Consider the following 19,571-nt stretch of genomic DNA (forward strand, 5'->3'; position numbering starts at 1 on the left):
AAACAGCACACGATTGTCACATGGTACAGGTGAATTTGAAGTGTTTTTTTCTATTGATCTGACTTCTGATCCAGTTCTTCAAATAACTGCATGCAATATTTCTTACCATTCTGCTATTATCTTCAGAAGTACATAAATAGTAAAATTAACGAAATCCTTTATCTTTACTGTTTCAGCATATAATTTTCCCCATACGTAGCCAGCTATCTATAAGACTGTTGTAATAAAAAATCTTTTATCCTGTGTAGCAGAAACCTTTTATTTTTGTTCTTTTCCCAATATGTTAATCACTTCTACCCATGAATGATTATCAGAATGGCAGACAATATTTCCAGACAGTGAACAGAAATGCTTTTAAAGGGATGTGCATTTCCTATAAAATTTGGAGAATGGTTTTCATTCAGCTTAAAAAATGCTGTAAATATTTTTTCCTTTATGGGCCCTACAAAGTTGATACCTGGAACTGGCGAGAGATGGTGTTCATTTGTCAGAATTGAAGTTTCCTGTCTGTGTGGTATGACTGCCATCTTAGCACATCTAGCTCTTTGGTGCCCATATCTGATCCTGTGTTTCGGCTCTTAGGTGATGAGTATCTTAAGGGCAGAGATAATTTCTAATTTTCCTGGGTATCTCTAGTTCTTTTACGCAATATTTGTTGAACAAATTAATGTCCAGTTCCATCCTTTATCTAGTTACTTATACATCCATTAAATACTAGTGTTTCTAAGAAAAACATAAACATAGGCATCCCATAAATAGGTAAATTAACATTTGGGGCACCTACAGTATAATAATATCTGAACTAGGTATTTAAGGGAGGCAGAGAGGAAGTACTAGATGTGGTGTCTTTCTTTAAACTACCCCTAGAATAATGGAAGGAGAAGGTACAAACACATGCACAAAAAATGTACAAGCATCTATTACCAGAATGAATACAGTCATCCTGTACACATACCAATACTAGCTACATAAATACAGACCAATTAATTAGTGCTTGAGGATGCAGTACTTGTTTCATGCATTACCCTGGAGATATTTTGAATCCTAACTAAATTTCCCATTGCCATCTATCATGCATCTGGCCATTTTCCCCAACTATCCAGCTGTTATTTATTTGTTGGACGACAAATCTCTTCAGTGTTAACCTATCACATAATTCAGAAGATATATCTGCTGCAAAAATACCATAATATGAATTTCACTACAATCTCGACTCATTTGCTTCTCTACCCTCTTTCTCCTTTGCCTTGCTCAGTATCCTCCCCCAAACCAGTTGGTTGTACTGTACTTGGTAATATTATAGTACCTTTAGATTCTCCTTATCACTTGATGTATTATAATTATTTATTTATGCATCTGTTTCTTTGATTGATCAGCTATTAAAGAGCTTACCTTTAATGCTTATTATAGTTTCTTCCATTTTTAGCATAGATTTTGGCTGAAAGTAGAGGCTTAGTCAATGTTGAGTAAACGACTAAGACTGCAGATATGCTTTTACCAACTCAGTTGAATATTCTGCCACAATTCTGGAAGCTCAATAATAAAAACCACTTTTACACCTCAATTTTCTGTGATTCATACAGATAGCCTGAATTCCTGAGAGGAAAATATAGGACATTTTTGTTGAATATTCTAAATATGTCACTGAAGAACACTCCCTAGTTCTTAGCAAGAGTTAGTATCTCATCTCAATGTAAAGAGTTACATAATCTTAGCTTTGATTATGACGACTTCATACCAAAACCCACCAGAACACGGTAGAACATTCTAATTCAGCTCCATCAGTTCAGTCCCGGTGCCCAAATACACTGACCATCAGGCTGCACTGCAGAAGCATCACCTCCTGCCTTGCCACTCCTGCCACCTTCCTTTTCTCTTCTCAGCTTTCAGTACATGCTTGTAATTATCCTCCACAGGTTTGACTCAGTCTATATGGCGTCATTTTGGTAAATTAATAAGCTCTTAAGGCTTTAGGGGTAGCTCTAAAAAGTTATATAGACCAAATATTTCTTTAAAATCCTGTTTCTCAAATAAAAGTATAAAACTATTATGGAGATGTTTTTCTTAGTCTTATACAGAATAAAACTGAATTGGATAAGATATGACTGACTGTAGTCAATCAATTAGCATTGATTAAGCTCTTTGAGTGAGGAAGGTGTTGTATTAGAGTGGGTAATGAAGCAAAAATGTGGTTCCTGTTTTTAAAGATATCTGTATGTTGACTTGTTTAGAAATTGATCACAAGTATTATTTAATGACTTGAGTCAGTCTTAACAACTTAAACCTGTCTGTACATCACAATCACTTTGGTATCTTTAAAATAAGAAGGATGCCTCGACCCAATACCAGACACAGCTGAGTCAGCATTTTTAGAGGATTGAGCCTGGGAATCTGTATTATGTTAAAGAAACTTCTGAGCAGATTCTGATGCCGCTATTAGACTAGCTTTTGGAAATCTCTAGTCTATATTTTACCTAAGTAAAACCCAATTGAGATGTTTGGATATGGAAATAGCTATAAGAGTCATGTTAGTTTAGCTCTCCATTTTTAGTGACACGATTTTTAGAAAGTCAGGAAAATTTTTAGTTTAATAATTTTGTAAAGTGAAAACTCAGGGAAAAGAAAAATGTAAGTGCATTTCTTTTATCCAAAATGAAATGTCTGCATTTTTTTTCTTATGTGACTTATATAAAATGTACTTGTTATGCTGGAGTGGTTCATGATTTAGCTTTGCTAACGAGTGCTAATAGGAAGAACATCTGGCACATTGGAATGGAATTAGTTATGGAAATCATGAAATCCAAATTAAACAGCAAATATTATCAAGTGCCTGCTATGTACCAGGCATAATGTGCAAATAACCAAAAATATAAAAATTGAAGAAATGAGCTACTAAGGAAAACCCGAATGTGGGAAAATAGTAATAGTGATTTATAAGTAGTAGCATAATATCAGGGGTGTTGTCACAGTAATTCCTCTGAGTCAATCAAGGGCAAATTGAATTAAATTCTGTATTGTTAGAATTAATGCCATTGAAGTTGGTGTTATCATTTCATATTTTTAATATTCATCAAAATGGACTTCAAAGATCTCATATTACATGCATTCAACAGGTTATTTATTACTTTCCAATACTCAGAAAAGGTCAATTTACTAATTTTTAAGGCAGCTAAAAGAATATAGAGGGTGGAACAGTAAAATAATTGGAAGACAGTATCACAGATATCCTGATCCATGACAGTTAACCCAGAAGCAAAAATTAAATTACTCCTTTGGCAGAGGATGAGGTGTGGGAGAGGGGAAGAGAAAGAAGAGTAGTAAACGAGGTTGGTTTTGGTAGAAGTCGGGTTGTGGGAAAATGGGGGAAGTCTTTAAAGGAAAGTAAAAGAAAGTGATATTTGGGATCTGCAGTGGCATGGTGTACTGATGTTCTAGAATCTTGAAAGGGATTGTCCTCCTTGAAGTAGAGGGCGGGGTGGGGTGCACAGGGAGGGAGAGAAGGGGGGTTTGGGAAGGGGTCAGATCAATATCTGGTATTTGAAGGTAGTGTTTGAAGGCACGTTTAACTTCCTTCCTCTTTAGTACTAGTCAAGAGACAGTTTTGGAATTTCAACTGAGAACAATTTAAAAGTTAGGTAACCCTTCCTATGTTCCTAAAGAGTAAATTAGTGTATGGTTAGATTTTCAATATAGTAGCCCTAATGCCTGAAAATTGTTATGTAATAGCAAATAAATCTAAAGGAAATTTTTACCTATGGACATAATGAAAATTTTTTTTCTAATGCCCTATTTCTTGTAGGTCACTTAAACAGCTTAGTGGTGACATATTCTCCATGTTGATTACATATCTTTCAAAACAATTAAGAGGGATTGTATAGACAAAAACGGATGCTTCATCAGATATGACAAATGTAATTCATGCCTAGTTCTGTTTTTGGTGTTGTTTTTCTTATCATGATTTTAGTAACAGAAAAGAAAAGGTTTTGAATTCTTACTCTGTTTTCTCTTACCCTGGATGCCTACTTATGTTGAAAGATCTAAGTTTATTCTCTAAAACTCCAAAGGTTTCAAGAGTTCCATCTTCGGTAGCAAATGTTTGGCAAACATTTGCTACTGAAATTTGGGTTTACAAACAGATTGCTTTATTTTGGTTGTGCTGTATGAAAAACAAATCAGCTTTGAGAGAAGGAACTTATTACTCACCAGAGGAATGTCATAGAAACAAACAAGATCATTCATGAAAGAGAACTGGGAACTTACAAGAACATTTGAAAACAAATTTTGTGCTTTTTTTATTCTTTAAAGTGTGTATATATGTATGTAATCATCCCTCCATACCAGACCTCATTCCACAAAAGGGCTAAATTAATGTACAAAAATACATACAAAACAAAGAGTAGAAATAAATTACTTGGGCAATCTGAGCCAGAGGAATACTTGTGTGAGAATATAAGATGTGGTCATGTTCTGAAACAGTTGGTAAGGGAAGGATATGAATTTAGCTCTAAACTTTCTAACCTATCAGAGAAAAGAGAACAAACATCCACTTATAGGAATTACGGTGTCCACAGGATCAAAGCAGAATAGTTCTCCAGACAAAGCACAGCCTTTCCTAACCCTGAGCCCTGAGAGTGAGTTCTCTCTTGAATCTTAGCAAAGGATGCTATGTGATCTAGGAGTGATGCTGTCATCTCTGTATCCCTGTAATAACCGCTACAGCAGCTTCTGTTTGGCTGTTTATTACAGTGTCCCTCAGTTTAGATCCAACAAAGCCAAAGTACAATTCAGTAAAATCAATTCAGTGAATTACCAAAATAAGGTAGTTCAGGTATGCAGCTTTGGAACAGAATATGATACAAGGGACAAACATGTATTGAATTGCCTCTTACATATACTGAATTGTTCTGTTAAGGAATAAAATGAGAAAAATCATGTTACATTAGGAAACTTTACAGAAGAATAACTTAAGAAATGAAAGGAATAATTCTTCTATTCTGTACAAAATGATAGCTTTGTTTTAGTCCTCCTGGTACTGGGCTAATTGATACTTTCCTGAAAGAAAGCAGAAGCTTTTGAGGAGATAGGTTGGAGGGTATTCTCCATAATAGGGAGCTAGCCATAGGCACCAAACTGCAAAGAGCCTTGCAAGAGGCCCCAGAATCTAAATACTTGGAGGTTGGCTTCAGGCCACAGCAGAGCACCACCTAATTAGCCCTACAAGTGGCACACCCAAAGGGTGGTCTCAACAGGTACCAGAGCCCACTGGGGCAAATTCCATTCAGTGGGGTAAGCCCCCTGCACAGCAGCCTGTAAGCTGTGGATGTGGCCAAACCCCACAAGTAGTCAGGCTAAGGGTCAATCCCACCCGCTGATGTGGCAATAGCAATCAAGGCTTAATATAACAGGAGGGCACACAGAACCCACACAAGGGACACTCTTGGAGCACCCAGAACAGGTGACTAAGGAGACTGCCAGGGCCCCACAGGGCTCCTATTACATAAGGCTTCCTGGCCCAAGACTGGGAGACATAGATCTATCTACCTAATACATAGAAACAAACAGAGAGGCAGCCAAAATGAGGGAACAGAGAAATACATCCCAAATGAAAGAATAGGAGAAAACTCCAAAAAAAGAATTAAATGAAATGGAGGCAAGCAACCTACCAGAAACAGAGTTTAAAACAATTGTTATGAGGATGCTCAAGGAATTTAGTGAGAACTTTAACACAGAAGTAACAAGCATAAAAAAAGACATAGAGATCATAAAAAAGAACCAGTCAGAAGTGAAGAATACAATAACTGAAATGAAGAATACACTAGAAGGAATCGCTAGCAGACCAGGTGAAGCAGAGGATCGAATCAGCAATTTGGAAAGCCAGGTAGCAGAAAACACCCAATTGGAACACTAAAAAGAAAAAAGAATCCAAAAAAAAAAAATGAGGATAGTTTAAGAGATCTCTGGGACAACATCAAGTGTTCCAACATTCTCACCATAGGCGTACCCGAAGGAGAAGAGAGAAAGCAAGTGATTGAGAACCTCTTTGAAGAAATAATGACTGAAATCTTTTAACCTGGCAAAGGAAACAGACATACAAGTTCAGGAAGCACAGAGAGCCCCAAACAAGATGAACCCAAACAGGCCTGCATCAAGACACATTATAAATAAAATGGCAAAGGTTAAAGACAAAGAGAGAATCCTAAAAGCAGCAAGAGAAAGGCAACTAGTTACTTATAAGGGAGCTCCCATACGACTGTCAGCTGATTTCTCAGTAGAAACTTTGCAGACCAGAAGGAAAGGATTGGCACAAAATATCCAATGTGATGAAAAGCAAGGACCTACAGCCAAGGGTACTCTACCCAGCAAAGCTATCATTTAGAATCGAAGGAGAGATAAAGAAATTCCCAGATAAGAAAAAGCTGAAGAAGTTCATCACCATCAAACCAGTATTACAAGGAATCTTAGAGGACTTGTTTAAGATGGAAAGAAAAAACAAACAAACAAAAAAAACAAGATAAAAATTATGAATAATAAAATGGCAATAGCTACATATCTGTCAACAATTACTTTCCATGTAAATAGATTAAATGCTCCAATCAAAAGACATAGGTGGGCTGAATAGATAAGAAAACAAAACCCTTACATATGCTGCCTACAAGAGACTCACTTCAGATTGAAAACACACACAGATGGAAAGTAAAGGGAAGGAAAATGATAATTCATGAAATGGAAACAAACAAACCAAAAAAGCCTGGGGTAGCAGTACTTATACCAGACGAAATAGACTTTAAAACAAAGGCTTTAACAAGAGACAAAGAAGGACCCAGTAATCCCACTTCTGGGTATTTATTTGAAGACACCCGAAACACTACTTTAGGGGCTGTGTGCATCCATATGTTCATTGCAGCACTGTTTACAATGGCCAAGATGTAGAGGCAGCCTGGGTGTCCGTCAATTGAAGAATGGATAAAGGGGAGGTGGTACATATATACAGTGGAATATTTCTCAGCCATGGAAAGGAATGGGATCTTGCCATCTGCAGTGGCATGGATGGACCTGAAGGGTATTGTACTGAGTGCAGTATGTCAGACAGAGAAAGACAGATGCAATGTGATTTTGCTTATATGTGGGATCTAAAGAACAAAGTAAACAAACATAACAGAAACAAACTCATAGATACAGAAAACATTTTGATGCTTGCCAGATGGTAGGAAATTTGGGGGTGTGCATGAAAAAAGGGGAAGGAATTACCAAGTACAAATTGATTGTTACAAAGTAGTTCTGGGGATGTAGGTTATAGCATAAGGAATATAGTCAATAATATTGTAATAACTATGTATGGTTTCAGATGGGTACTAGATTTGTTGGGGTGATTGGTGGGAGGGGTTGGGGGACAGGGTGAAAAAGGTGAAGGGATTAAGTACAAAGTAATAGTTACAAAATAGTTATGGGGATGTAAAAGCATAGGGGATATAGTGAATGATATGGTAATAACTATGTATAGTGCCAGGTGGGTACTAGACTAGTCAGGGGGATCATTTCTTAAATTATATAAATGTCTAACCACTATGCTGTACACCTGAAATTAATATAAAACAATATTGAATGTCAACAGTAATTGGAAAATGAAAAAGGGGTGGTGGTGAAAGGGAATAAGAGGTCCGAATTTCCAGGTATAAAACAAACAAGTCATGGGGATGTGCAAAATAAGGAATATAGTCAATAATATTGATAGCATGGTACAGTGTGAGATAGTTGCTGGATTTATGGTGATCACTTCTTTAAGTATATAAATGTTGAATAACTATGGTGTACCCCTGAAACTAATATAATATTGTATGTTAGCTATATTTTTAATAACAATCTTGAAAAATAAAATACATGAAGAAAAAAGTTAAAAAGAAAATTAGTAGGAGAAATCACATTCCTGTGAGCAACAATAATGAGTACATACATAGAAATAAACATAAAAAGAAATGTGTAATTAAAGTTTATATGAATAAAAAATTTTCCTTACTTTTCTAAATTTGCTGGGATTGTAAGAATTACAGAAGCCTTCCCAGAATGGAAAGGTAGAATTAAATGCTAAGGGACCACAGCTTTTTCTTACCAAGTGGCCTGGTTCTTTGGGGAAAGTGGACTAACCCTTGACATGTGAATGCTTTTTATTACTCAGATCTCTAAATCATTTCCCAAAGAGGCCTAGGTCAGGCAATCAGCAGGCTTGAATTCTGATACTTTCTTCATACCTTTCACTTATTGAAAATCTCATTTAATATTGACCAAATTTATATGCTTTCATTTTTTTACATGAGTTCCCATTGGTAAAATTAATCATTTGATCAAAGTACCAAAATCAAACAAGAAAAGAATTAGTAAACAATAAACCCAGAAATTTCAGATTACCATCCAAGTTCTATTTATCTGGAGTCATTTCTAGGCTAAATGTAAATAACTTCGGACTTGAAGAAACTCTGAACATTTTCTTTCCTATGAAGTTTCCCTAACTGAAGAAATAGCTAGAATAGCTAGAAGCTTGACTGGCACATTTTTCTTGTTAATAATAACATTCTTGTATACCACATAGCATGGTACACAAGTAATTTGCCTCTTATTGCATACATTCTGATAATAATTCTGGTTATGAATTAGAGTGAGCAATATGGGGAGGTGAAAAGCTAGTCATTTATGACCATATTATTTTAGGTCTACTTATGCTTTTGTCATTTTGGTAACAGTAAACAAGAACATTGCATATTTCTTAAGTGGAATTCAATGTGTGAAAGAAGATGGCCACCTGGCTGTTTGCAGCTTGTTGGTTTTCAGAGCCGAGGCCACCTAAGTTCCCCGAGCAATCTTCTCCATCAATAGGATGGCCCGAGGATACAGAGATGGGTGACATTGTCTGGTGGACCCTCATTTTCATCCGGAAATAAAGACTGAAGTATCATTCACGTCTTGCCGTTTCATGTGTAGCCCAGACCACAGCAGCCACTTGTGATTTTTTTCTCTTATTTCGGGATGACTGGGAAGAAGGAAGAAGCCAGATTTATTTGAGGGAGTAAATGTTTTTTAAGACTTCTCCTCTGTTGTGTCTGTGGAATAAAGGGTGTCAGTTAAAAACTGGCATTACCTGACAAACACAATTTTCTAGAGTCAAGTTACACCATTAATTTTTGCAGAGATTTTAATTCTCCTAGAAAGAAAGTATAATTGTTTATTTAACTATCCTGTGTGCTTCTAGGGTAAAAATGTGTTAAAACAGGAGGTAGGACTCCAGAAGAGTAAGGGTAGAAGAGCAGAAGCTATAGAACTACTTAACTGGGCAGTTTTTCATTCTGGGACTCAACTGCCCCATCTGTAAAGGATGGTGAAAACAAAACAAAACACAACACAAACAAAACAAAACAAAGACGCTAGGTGGTTGTAAGGCACAGCGATATTTTATATTAGTATCATCAGAGTTTATTGATGATAAAATCAAGTGATAATTCTACAAATGAGTAATGAAAATTGGTTTTGAATTGGATATTTTTGGAAGGCATACATATAAAATGTTAAACTTACTTGGGTTAAAAAGTCAGATCAAGAAGTATCTAATTTTGTCAGTAATGTTCAGCCAATATTTACAGTACATATCAATTTGATTTTTATGGTCTATAATGGGGAAGAAAAGAGAAAGAAGAAAAAAAGGAATTGGAGATGTAAAGTTATAAGGTAAAGAAAAAGACAGAGTGAAGCCCAAGGTCAAAATTCAACCACCTAAAGATCCTTTAGGTTGCACTCTCACAGGTCACATGACTGCTCCTCTTTCTTCCTAAGACAAGGTAGGAGACTTAGTTCCCTAGATCAATCTGCTAAACAGCTGAGGCAACTTTCTAAGCTGCAGTGATCTTACTTTCTTTTATATTGTTTTATTCTTTTCCTCCTCTGCCTTCTCCTCCTTCTTCTAACTCATTCATTCTTTCATTCAACAAATATTCTTTGAACATCACATGTGTGTCAGTCTGTTTTAAACACTAGAGTTCCAGCAGAGCATTAGTCAAAGTTCCCGACTTTGTGGATCTTATATTTCAGTGGGATAGGATCAATTAAAATAAATGAATTCTTACATAATGTAATCTCAGATAGTGACAGGAGCTATAAAGAAAAATAAACCAGGTTGAGGGCAGAGAGATTGATGGGAAGGGAAATTTCTTCAATGTTCACTACTTGTAAACTCTCATATGGTTATTCTGACCAGAGAGGCCCAGCAACTTACCTACCTCTGAATTACATTGCATAATGTATTTAAGTGTCCAGGCCCTGAAATCAAACTCCAGCTCTATTATCTACTTCTTTTGGGATCTTAGATAAATTACTTATTCAGTTTTCTCGATTGTAAAATGGAGATGACAATCATAACTACCTCACAGTGTTGTGAAGATTAAGTGAAAGAGTGCATATCAAATGTTCACTTTTGTACCTCGTACACTAATTTAAAAATAAATGTTAGCCATTATCATTAGCAATATCACTCAGTTATAGTTTTGTTAACTTAAAAATAAAAGACCAAAATGAGAGCATTTATTTGATATCATAGAGAATAGCTATTCTGGAAGTACTGATTCAGGCAGAAACCCAATAGTGTTCCAATTGGAAGGGGAGGGGAAGGGGGTATTTATGAGAAAGGAAAGGGGAATAATTACATGAATAGAAGAAAGGAATTTTCACCGGTGCTAATAAGCCAAGGAAGGAATTTCTATAGGTACAAATAAACTAAGTTATTCTTTAGCTGTACATTGTGATGCTAATTCTAAAGAATGTTTTCAGTTTTCAGTCTTGTAGTCAGGATTTTGACTTCCCTGTTAGCTTTAAAAACAGTTGTTTGAAATATAGTGTTTGTTTGTTCCAGTCCAAAAGTTACTTGGCCCCATTCAGCCATTCCAAAAGTTCAAAGAATAAGATGTGCAAGGAAGTTCCTCTGGAATGGCTGCCCTAGCTCTGTTCTAAAGTGGCTGCACTCATATCAACTTTTCACAGTTTATATATTCTTTTCACCTAAAACAAAATTGTGAGAGTTTTTCATGTATTTAAATATTCCTTGGAAAAACCATAGAGTATGCTGTCATGTATACTGTCTTTCACTTTTGGATGAAAAAGGGCCCCAGTACAAGTTTAATGACTGAAAGTAACCTCACAGGGTGATCTGATCAGAAATTTCTAATTAGGCAGGTCCTGGTGGGTAGTCATACCCAAGGCCTATAACTTCTTTAATAAAAGCTTTTTAAGCAACACTGTCCATTGTTCTTATGTAAATAGATTAACACACCTTTGAAATGCCAGAAGTAATCCTCTTTTCCAGACCCCTCAAGGAGTAACCACCCTCAAGGGAGCACATGATGCTGTGCACTATCCTGTACTTTGTTTTTGCCCACCTTCATGTAATCTTCCCTAAGTTCCCTCCTTATTTCCAAATGTATAAAAGAAACTACAAAACTCATTCTCTGGAGCATTTGAGATCTTGCTTCCTGGCAATGTCATCAGTTTGGCTCAAGTAAAAATTCTCTGCAGGTCTAGATGTTCTTACATAGACAACTTAATCATTTTCTATTATTGGATATGTTTCTACAATTTTGAAAGTGGATTATATGTCACAAAGTTCACATTCTCGCTCTCCTCACATTTAAACTAAAAAGAAACTATAAACTTATGCTATGATTTATGTTTTCCTGTAGTATGGTTAATCTGTGGTAACTTGTTTAGTTCTAAAAAGATTTACAAACAATTTAAGTATATTAATACTTGGAATCAGCATTTTTATTGTTTAAAAATAACAAGTCAAAGACGTTAAGATACCTGTTCTTAGACTCTGCTCAGAGGAGTTTCTCCCCTCAATACTGTGAGTTTCTTGATGTAGTAACATTTCAAGGTATTTTGTAAATGTTTGTTTCACACTATTGGAATTTGAACACTAAACTTTCTGAGGTAATTTAATGCCCACCTTCCTGGAAGTGCTTTTTATGAAAATAGGCACTTGATGTGTATTTAATTGATTTGATTTCATCCACTATTTTCCACCTTAGCTGTTTGGGGTCCTAAAATTGCAGATAATCAACATAGTGATGCTTTAATCTTTACCAGTTTTCACATTTTATTGTCATCTTGCTAAGTGTACAATTTTCTGAAAAGGACTAATTTTATTTGGAAACTAATTTTAACACCCTGGCCACACTTAACTCTTTTCTTCATTAAACCAGAAAGAAAATGTTTAATCATGGTTTTGTGGCTCCTTTTCTGTAAGTAAATGGAGATATCTATTCCCTTTGACTTGTGTGATTAATGACCTATCACAGCAATTAATAGAAAATAAAGCATCTATTAAAACAACAGATAGATTAAATATTCTTTTGTGTTTGGACAAATACGTATTGTATTTCATGATCTCTGATAAAATTAATTGTAATACAATCAACTTCTGACTGCCTGAGTAAAGATTATTCATTATGTAGATTAACCATGACTAACATAATTCCATTTTTGTCTTCCTCCTGGTGTTTAAGACATATTTAGCCACTTTTTTCAGTCCCTTAGTTTGTACTGTTAAGTAGCAATATTCAACTGAGTAAATTTGAAGATTTAATTGGCTATATTAAATGATTCATGAATTGGGGAGCATGCCATCTAGTAAATAAAAAGGTGCTCTGAGTAGCTGTACAAAATAGAAGGTTTTTATAGGCAGAAGGAGGGTAGGACAAGGAGGTTAGAAGAGTGGATTATTTTAGGCAAGTTCACCTCCCTGTCGGGTTAAAAAAACAGGGAGAGGGGGTCTTATCAGGCAGATTGTCTTACTAGTGTTGATCAGGAAATTCCAGACTGACTGGTTTAAAATTCCACTCCTGGGAGAGACTGAACTGAAATTAGATTAGTTGTTAAGTCTTGGTGGAACTTTGCACAAGTGACTCCATTTTGGGTCTATTGTTTCTTTTACTTAGAAAATCTAAAGTATATTTAATATCAGATGAGGCAAAACAAATAATGCAAATATGGGGCATAAAATATATAAACTATACAATCCAAAATAAATAGTCTTTTGATTACCTATTAGTTTTGGATTATTTATACCACTGTGTTTTATCCATTATTCAAAAAAGTTAAAAGTAAAGGATATTATTTTTATAAAAAACTATTATATTGCCAAAAATTCTTATTCAGATAATTGGTAGAATTGATGAACAAGAATCATTTATGTTCTTACTAAGTGCGCAAGGTAACAAAATTATGGTCAAGTTTTCCATATTAATTAAATAAAACAGCTTTTGTCATCATAGTTGTATTTGTTATGTTGTTCAATTTGGTGCAGACAGTAAGAACCATCTTTCTGTCTGAGTGAAGATTATTCATTATGTAGATTAACCATGACTAACATAATTCCATTTTTGTCTTCCATTTCTGACTACATGCAATGGCTTATAAAAGTTACCATATGTTAGATCTTCCTCTTAATATTTGATCTATTTTAATGACTAGATAAATGTCGAGAGGTTAAGTTAGGCCCATATAAGCTTTCTAGAACTAGTAGAAAAGTGATAGGGCTTGTATGTGTTAATAGAATAAACATGAAATTGAGAATCAGCTTATAACTTAATTCTTACTGTCATCTTTGGCAAGTCACTTAATTTCCCTTTAGGCTCCATTTTTCCCAGTTCTAAGATGATTATAATATTTTCTTTGTAATTATTGTGAAAATCAAAGGAATAGTTTATAAAAACACTATGTAAACTGTAAAGTACTGTATATTAGTTATTTATATTAATTCATGGGGGGAAATTCTTGACTTGTCTGGTGAGCCAGAAACTTACTGATGTCATAGTCCCATTCTGTAGGTACAGTGAGATTAAGAAGCAAGGGTGATTACACAGCCCTCAGGTAAATTATGTCATATTACCTGACCTTTAAAACTAATCAGTGAACAACCTAAGCCTTAAATTGGCTCTATAAAAGTTTCACTTGTCAGGCTCAGAGTTCCTATTTGATTTTCCTCTCTGTCCAATAAGTTCATGATTTGCAGCTCACTGAGCTAAAACACACGCATCCCAGAATATACGTAAAAAGAGTATGAACTGAGATAATTTTAGGCCCAGAGTGTTTTTGGGAATAGAATGATTAACAATCCAAACAGAAATGGGATATACCATGGAATTCTAAGTACCAGCTTACTTTTTCGTGTTGAACATGACCTTTCTTTCCTGGAATGCCCTCTGAAGACTGTCTTTGTACCTCTAAACCAATGAGTGGAAGGTGTCTTAGACTAGTGGGGCTTGGTACCTAGAAGAAATAAAGAGTTAGTAAGACATACTAAACTGGTTACTTCTGTAACGTGAATTCAGGGGTAGGAGGTAGGGAGTGAGAAGTCCCAACTGCTTTAAAATACACTTCCCTTCCCAGTTGCTCACTATTAATTCTTAATATTAATACTTCACCCTTAGCATCATCTGTCACTTAAGTGTTTGATACCTATTACAATGAACATGTTTTTGGGAAGGAGAAGTGACATTTTAAGAAATAATAAGTTAACATTAAGTTGAAATATTTCATCTTCAGTTTATTATTCTTGGTGAATTAATTAGTTCTTAAAACAGAGGTTATCTGGAGTGGAGACTTGAAGGATAAGTAAGGATTTGGAAGGAAACGGGTGGGTGAATTCTGGGCAGAGGATGCAAAACAAACAAAGTCACAGAAGAGGGGAGAATAGTGATGCTTCAGGAAGAGCCAGCAATTTGGCATAGCTGGAGTACATGGTAAAATGCGGTAGAAATGAGGTGACACAGTTCACGCAGAGGCCAGACCATGCAAGGTTTGTGTGCCAGGCTGAAAGCATTTGGATTTCATGCTGTAGGTGATGAGCAGCTAGGGTAAAGTTCGAAGTAGTTTCCTGTGGTGCGGCTCAGTGTGGAATGCCAGAGGCAGATGATCAAGGCCGTTGACACACACAACTGAAGACCTCTGTGATCCGACACAGCATGTTTATGGAAGCATCTGTCAGCTTAGTGTATCATTTTCTCCAACCGTGCTTAGTAACCCAGTGTCAGCAATGAGATGTCAGACGCCCTATTGTTCTGTAACCACTCTGGTCCACGAAACATTCAACTCACCCTGTATATAGGCAGAGAACCAAAAACAATCCCTGCCTCTTTGTTTTCATTCCTGAAACTTTCCAAGGCCTGTCTTTGGATCTGTGAAACAGAGGAGTAAATGTTTAATGAAAAGGGCACATTCCATAAGTGGCAAAATTCCTGGGTTCAAATTTTGACTCTACACTTAGCTGCATGACTTTGGCAAATTTCTGCCCTGTTGACTATTCATAACGATCAAATGAGATTATGTATACAGTAAAGTGCTACTCAAATGTAATTTACTACCATTGTGTTATTACTGATAACATGTCAAAAAGAAATTAGCAGAAGTGAGTAGAAAATATTACATAATTGAGAATGCAAAGGAATGGCCAAAACAAGATTGCTGATAAAATAAGAGATTCCTAAGTGAAAGGTATTTTAACTCAATGTTAGTATAAACCTTTGTTATTTTACCAAGTAATTGAGAATTTGAAGGTGTGATAAGAAGAGGGAAAGTGTTTTAATATTTGCTGTATTCAGTTGTTTCAAGAGCTTTAAAACCTTTCTGGAGTTTTTCCCAAATTTATTTGTTTCAGTTAAATTACTTTAAAAAATATTCAACTTCTAATTGAAAGAGAATATTAAAAGTGAATACCAATTCTTACTTTTGGGTTTCGCTATTTCAATCCTATTAAACAAAACAAGATGCTATGCATGTATCTTTGCCCATGAGGAGTTTATGATTTCGTGGTGTCGGTTGGGATGTAAAAGTCAGTCTACAAATAATTCAGTGTAGAGCAAATACGTTCAAATACAAAAAGTGAACGTATTTGAGGCTCGAAGCAGGGAGAGATTGGGGCCTTTGGAGAAAGTGGAATTAACATTTACCGAGTATCTACACTGTACCTGGTATACATTTTCTCATTTACTTCTCAAAACAACTCTCTGAGGAGGAAGGAGATAAAATAACTTATCTGGGCCGGTCTGGTGGCTCAGGTGGTTGGAGCACCATGTTCCTAACACCCAGGTCGCCGGTTTGATTCCCACATGTGTCATGTGAACTGCACCCTGTACAGCTAAGATTGTGCATTAACAGCTCTCTCTGGAGCTGGGCTGCTGTGAGAAGCCAGAGGTCGGCCTGAGCTGCTGTGGGCTGCTGTGTGCTGCCATGAGTGGCCGGTGGCCAGTGTGAGTGGCCAGCAGCCAGTGTGAGCGGCCGTCAGCTGGCAAGAGCCGCTGTGAGCTGCTGTGAGCAGCTGACTGATGACCTGCGACCGACCGCCTCAGCCGAGGGAGCTCAAGGCTCATAATACCAGCATGGGCCAGGGAGCTGTGTCCTACACAACTAGACTGAGAAATAACGGCTTGAACCAGAGTGCGGGGAAGGGCGTGGAAGAAGGGAAAATAAATAAATAAATAAATAACTTATCTAAGATTAAACCTAATTCTGTTATAGTCCACATCCACTGTCTCTCCTGCTTGTCACCCTTCTTCTGGGAGAAGCTATCTGAGTTCCATTGGGACAGAAAGGTTTGGAAATTGCTTCATTTCAAAAGTGTTAAATATTTATTAAATATGAAGTTGACACTGTAAAAGAATTATGACGTAATGAATATTCATGGACCTGCTGCTCTGCTTTATAAATTGGAACAATACACTCAACTTTGAGGTTCTCAATGTACTATTCTCTGGCCTCAGTTCTTTCACCAGCCCTCAGATGTAATGACTATCCTGAATTTTGTGCTTTTATTTCTCTTGCTTTTAGCTATATAGTTTTGCCATATATGCTTTTTGCCAAAACAATATTTTATTTAATTTTGGCTCTTCTTGACTTTTATATAAATGAAATCATTGTATATATTTTCTTATGCAAAACTTTTCTCATTCTGTAGTATGTTTCAAACATTCATTTATGTAGGTGAGTGTTATTCTAGTTCATTTATTTTCACCATTCCATAGTATTCTAATTTATAAATGTGCCATAATTTATTTACCGGTTATAGTGTTGACAGGCGTTTAGGCTGCTTTCATGTTTTTGCTATTACAAATGATACTGCCCTGAGCATTCTTGTACCTGCCTCCTAAGCACCTGTTGAATAGCTTCCCAGGGTTTATACTTAGTAGGGCATGCCTATTTTCAACTTTACTGGATAATGCCACATTGTTTTCCAAAGTGGTTCTACCAACTTCCGTGACTTCCACCAGCAGATTAATGTTCTAATTGTGCTAAATGCACACTGACCCTTGATATTGTCAGACTTTTTGATATTTGTCATTCAGGTGGGTATAAAGTGGTATTTATAACATTATTGATGTGAATTTCCATGTTTACTAATAAGGTTGAGGATGTTTTCATGTGTTTATTAGATTGTTTTCTTTTGTAAAGTATCTATTCAAGTATTGGACCTTTCTTAAAATTGGACTGTGTTTTAGTCTTACCTATGTTTAGGAATTCTTTCTCTGTTGCGGATATTAATCCTTAGTCAGTTACAAAGGTAGGATGGATTTGGACAGATAGAGAAGAGTCATGGATAGAACAAGGATAGCCCAGGTGAACTGTAGGGACAAAAGGCTGAGAGGAAGGCTTAGGGAAACAACTATTCTGATTTGTAGAGCACAGGGCAAATGTAGGTTAGTGACGGGAGGTAAATTTAGAAAGGTAAGTTTGGTTTAGTTTGTGTAAGATCTTGAGGAAATCAATTTTAATTAATGCCAGACCTTAGCCTAAAGACTCATGCTATCCTTTTCTTCGGAAGTGTTAGAAACAAAATGATAACAGTATACTTTTCTCTCCTAATTCTGCACTGAAGAAAAGTGTGTCTGTCTGTGATGAGCAGAATAATGGCAACCAAAGATGTCCACACCCTACTCCCCTCACCCCCAACTTGTGAAGATATTACTTCACTTGGCAAAAGGGGCTTTGCAGATGTGATTAAGGTTAGGAACTTTGAGGTGGATTATCCAGGTGGGCCCAAGCTAATCATAGGAATCCTTAAAAGCAGAGAACCTTTCCTGTTGTGTCAAAGTCATGTGACCACAGATAACCTGTCAGAGAGATGCAACATTTCTGGCTTTGAAGATGAAGGAAGCGGGGCATAAACTAAGGAATATGAGATTCTCCCCTGGAGGCTTCAGAAAAAGAACACAGCTCTGGCAACACCTTAATTTTAGCTCAGTGAGACCCAGGTCAGATTTTCGACCTACAGAACAGTAAAATAATTAATTTGCATTGTTTAAGTCACTAAGTTTGTAGTAATTTGTAATAGCAACAATAGAAAATGAATACAGGGTACATATCTAAATTCAGGAAACAAAAACAAAATGTTTTTGCTTGTATGTTTGTTTGTTTAAAGCTACCTTGGGAGAAGAAAGAGACTTGAAAAACTTAAAATCATGTTCCACTTCATAGGCCTTGGGAGGTACACGTTTGAAAAGCAAAGACATTGAGCTCATTTTCTTCCATCTGCATATAAAGATACAAGAAAAACTGTTAAGTACATACACACACACAGACACACACACACATACATGTACCCCTTTTATTCTCTTCCTACTAAATAAGTACCCATTACATCCTTTATGTTTTGGGTCCCAAATTCTCTGGCTCCCATCACACTAGCCCTAATGATACTACCTTTTCATTTAAGTCTTATTCCGCTTGGCTTCCCAGATTTCCCTCCAGGGAAACCAAAGAGATTTCTACTAAGCCTGAACATTCCATGTAGTAAAATTCATTAATAGCCATTGGAAAGAACTGTAAGTAGGAATTGGGTACAAAACCAATGCCTGATATTTGTGGGATTCAGCGCAGATTCGACTGTAGTTAAAACTTATTTGTGCATGTATTTAAAAAGTCATAACCAAGGATTAAAAACATTTAAAAATAATAAATAGTATGTCCTAAGATGGAGTACTTCTATAGAAGAAGGCCCATTTTCCTACACACAAGACATAATTATTTATTTATAATGTGAACACATCTGACATTTAATCTATCCCAAATATATCATACTGTTCCATACTTCTGTATCTACCAATGACATCTGTTGCCTCTGTTTGTGATGTTCTCCACTAGTCATTTTTTATTTGTTTGGCAAATATCTTTTGAGTGCCTACTGTGTGCTAAGCACTGAACTAAGAACTGGAGAAATAAAGATACGTGAAATGCATTCCTCATACTCAGCAAACTCACAAAATAGTAAAGATGCAAATTAACAAATTATAATATATTATTTTAAGTATATGGATGTTCAAGATTCAGCAATTGCCCAAAGGAGATTGATCAACTTTGCTTGGTGAATCTTAGCATATCTTGATGAGTTTTGGCTCTAGTGCACCACCTCTTACATTTTAGCCAGACTTCTCCAGTGCCCCTTACTCATCAGCCAGAGCAAGTCTTGAACTCTTCAGTGGGGTTTTGGCAGTCACCTGGAAACTTTCTTGATTGTTCTCGAATTACTTCTGTTTTGATATGAA

At 36.1% G+C, this 19,571-nt stretch overlaps 1 protein-coding gene across 1 annotated transcript in view; it reads right to left on the minus strand.

Annotated features, from left to right (window-relative positions):
- Window positions 1-9,008: 9,008 nt before the first annotated feature.
- The window catches only part of WDR64 (WD repeat domain 64), a 90,473-nt gene continuing 79,910 nt past the window's right edge, over window positions 9,009-19,571 (minus strand). Inside the window, exons 25-28 of the mRNA XM_033099668.1 lie at window positions 18,453-18,558; window positions 15,132-15,212; window positions 14,197-14,304; window positions 9,009-9,092 (exon numbers count right to left, since the gene is read on the minus strand). Of these exons, the coding sequence (XP_032955559.1) occupies window positions 9,009-9,092; window positions 14,197-14,304; window positions 15,132-15,212; window positions 18,453-18,558 (379 nt within the window). The remainder of the gene's footprint in view (window positions 9,093-14,196; window positions 14,305-15,131; window positions 15,213-18,452; window positions 18,559-19,571) is intronic.

The sequence above is a fragment of the Rhinolophus ferrumequinum genome, chromosome 27 (assembly GCF_004115265.2).
Source record: "Rhinolophus ferrumequinum isolate MPI-CBG mRhiFer1 chromosome 27, mRhiFer1_v1.p, whole genome shotgun sequence".
Classification (NCBI taxonomy): Eukaryota; Metazoa; Chordata; class Mammalia; order Chiroptera; family Rhinolophidae; genus Rhinolophus; species Rhinolophus ferrumequinum.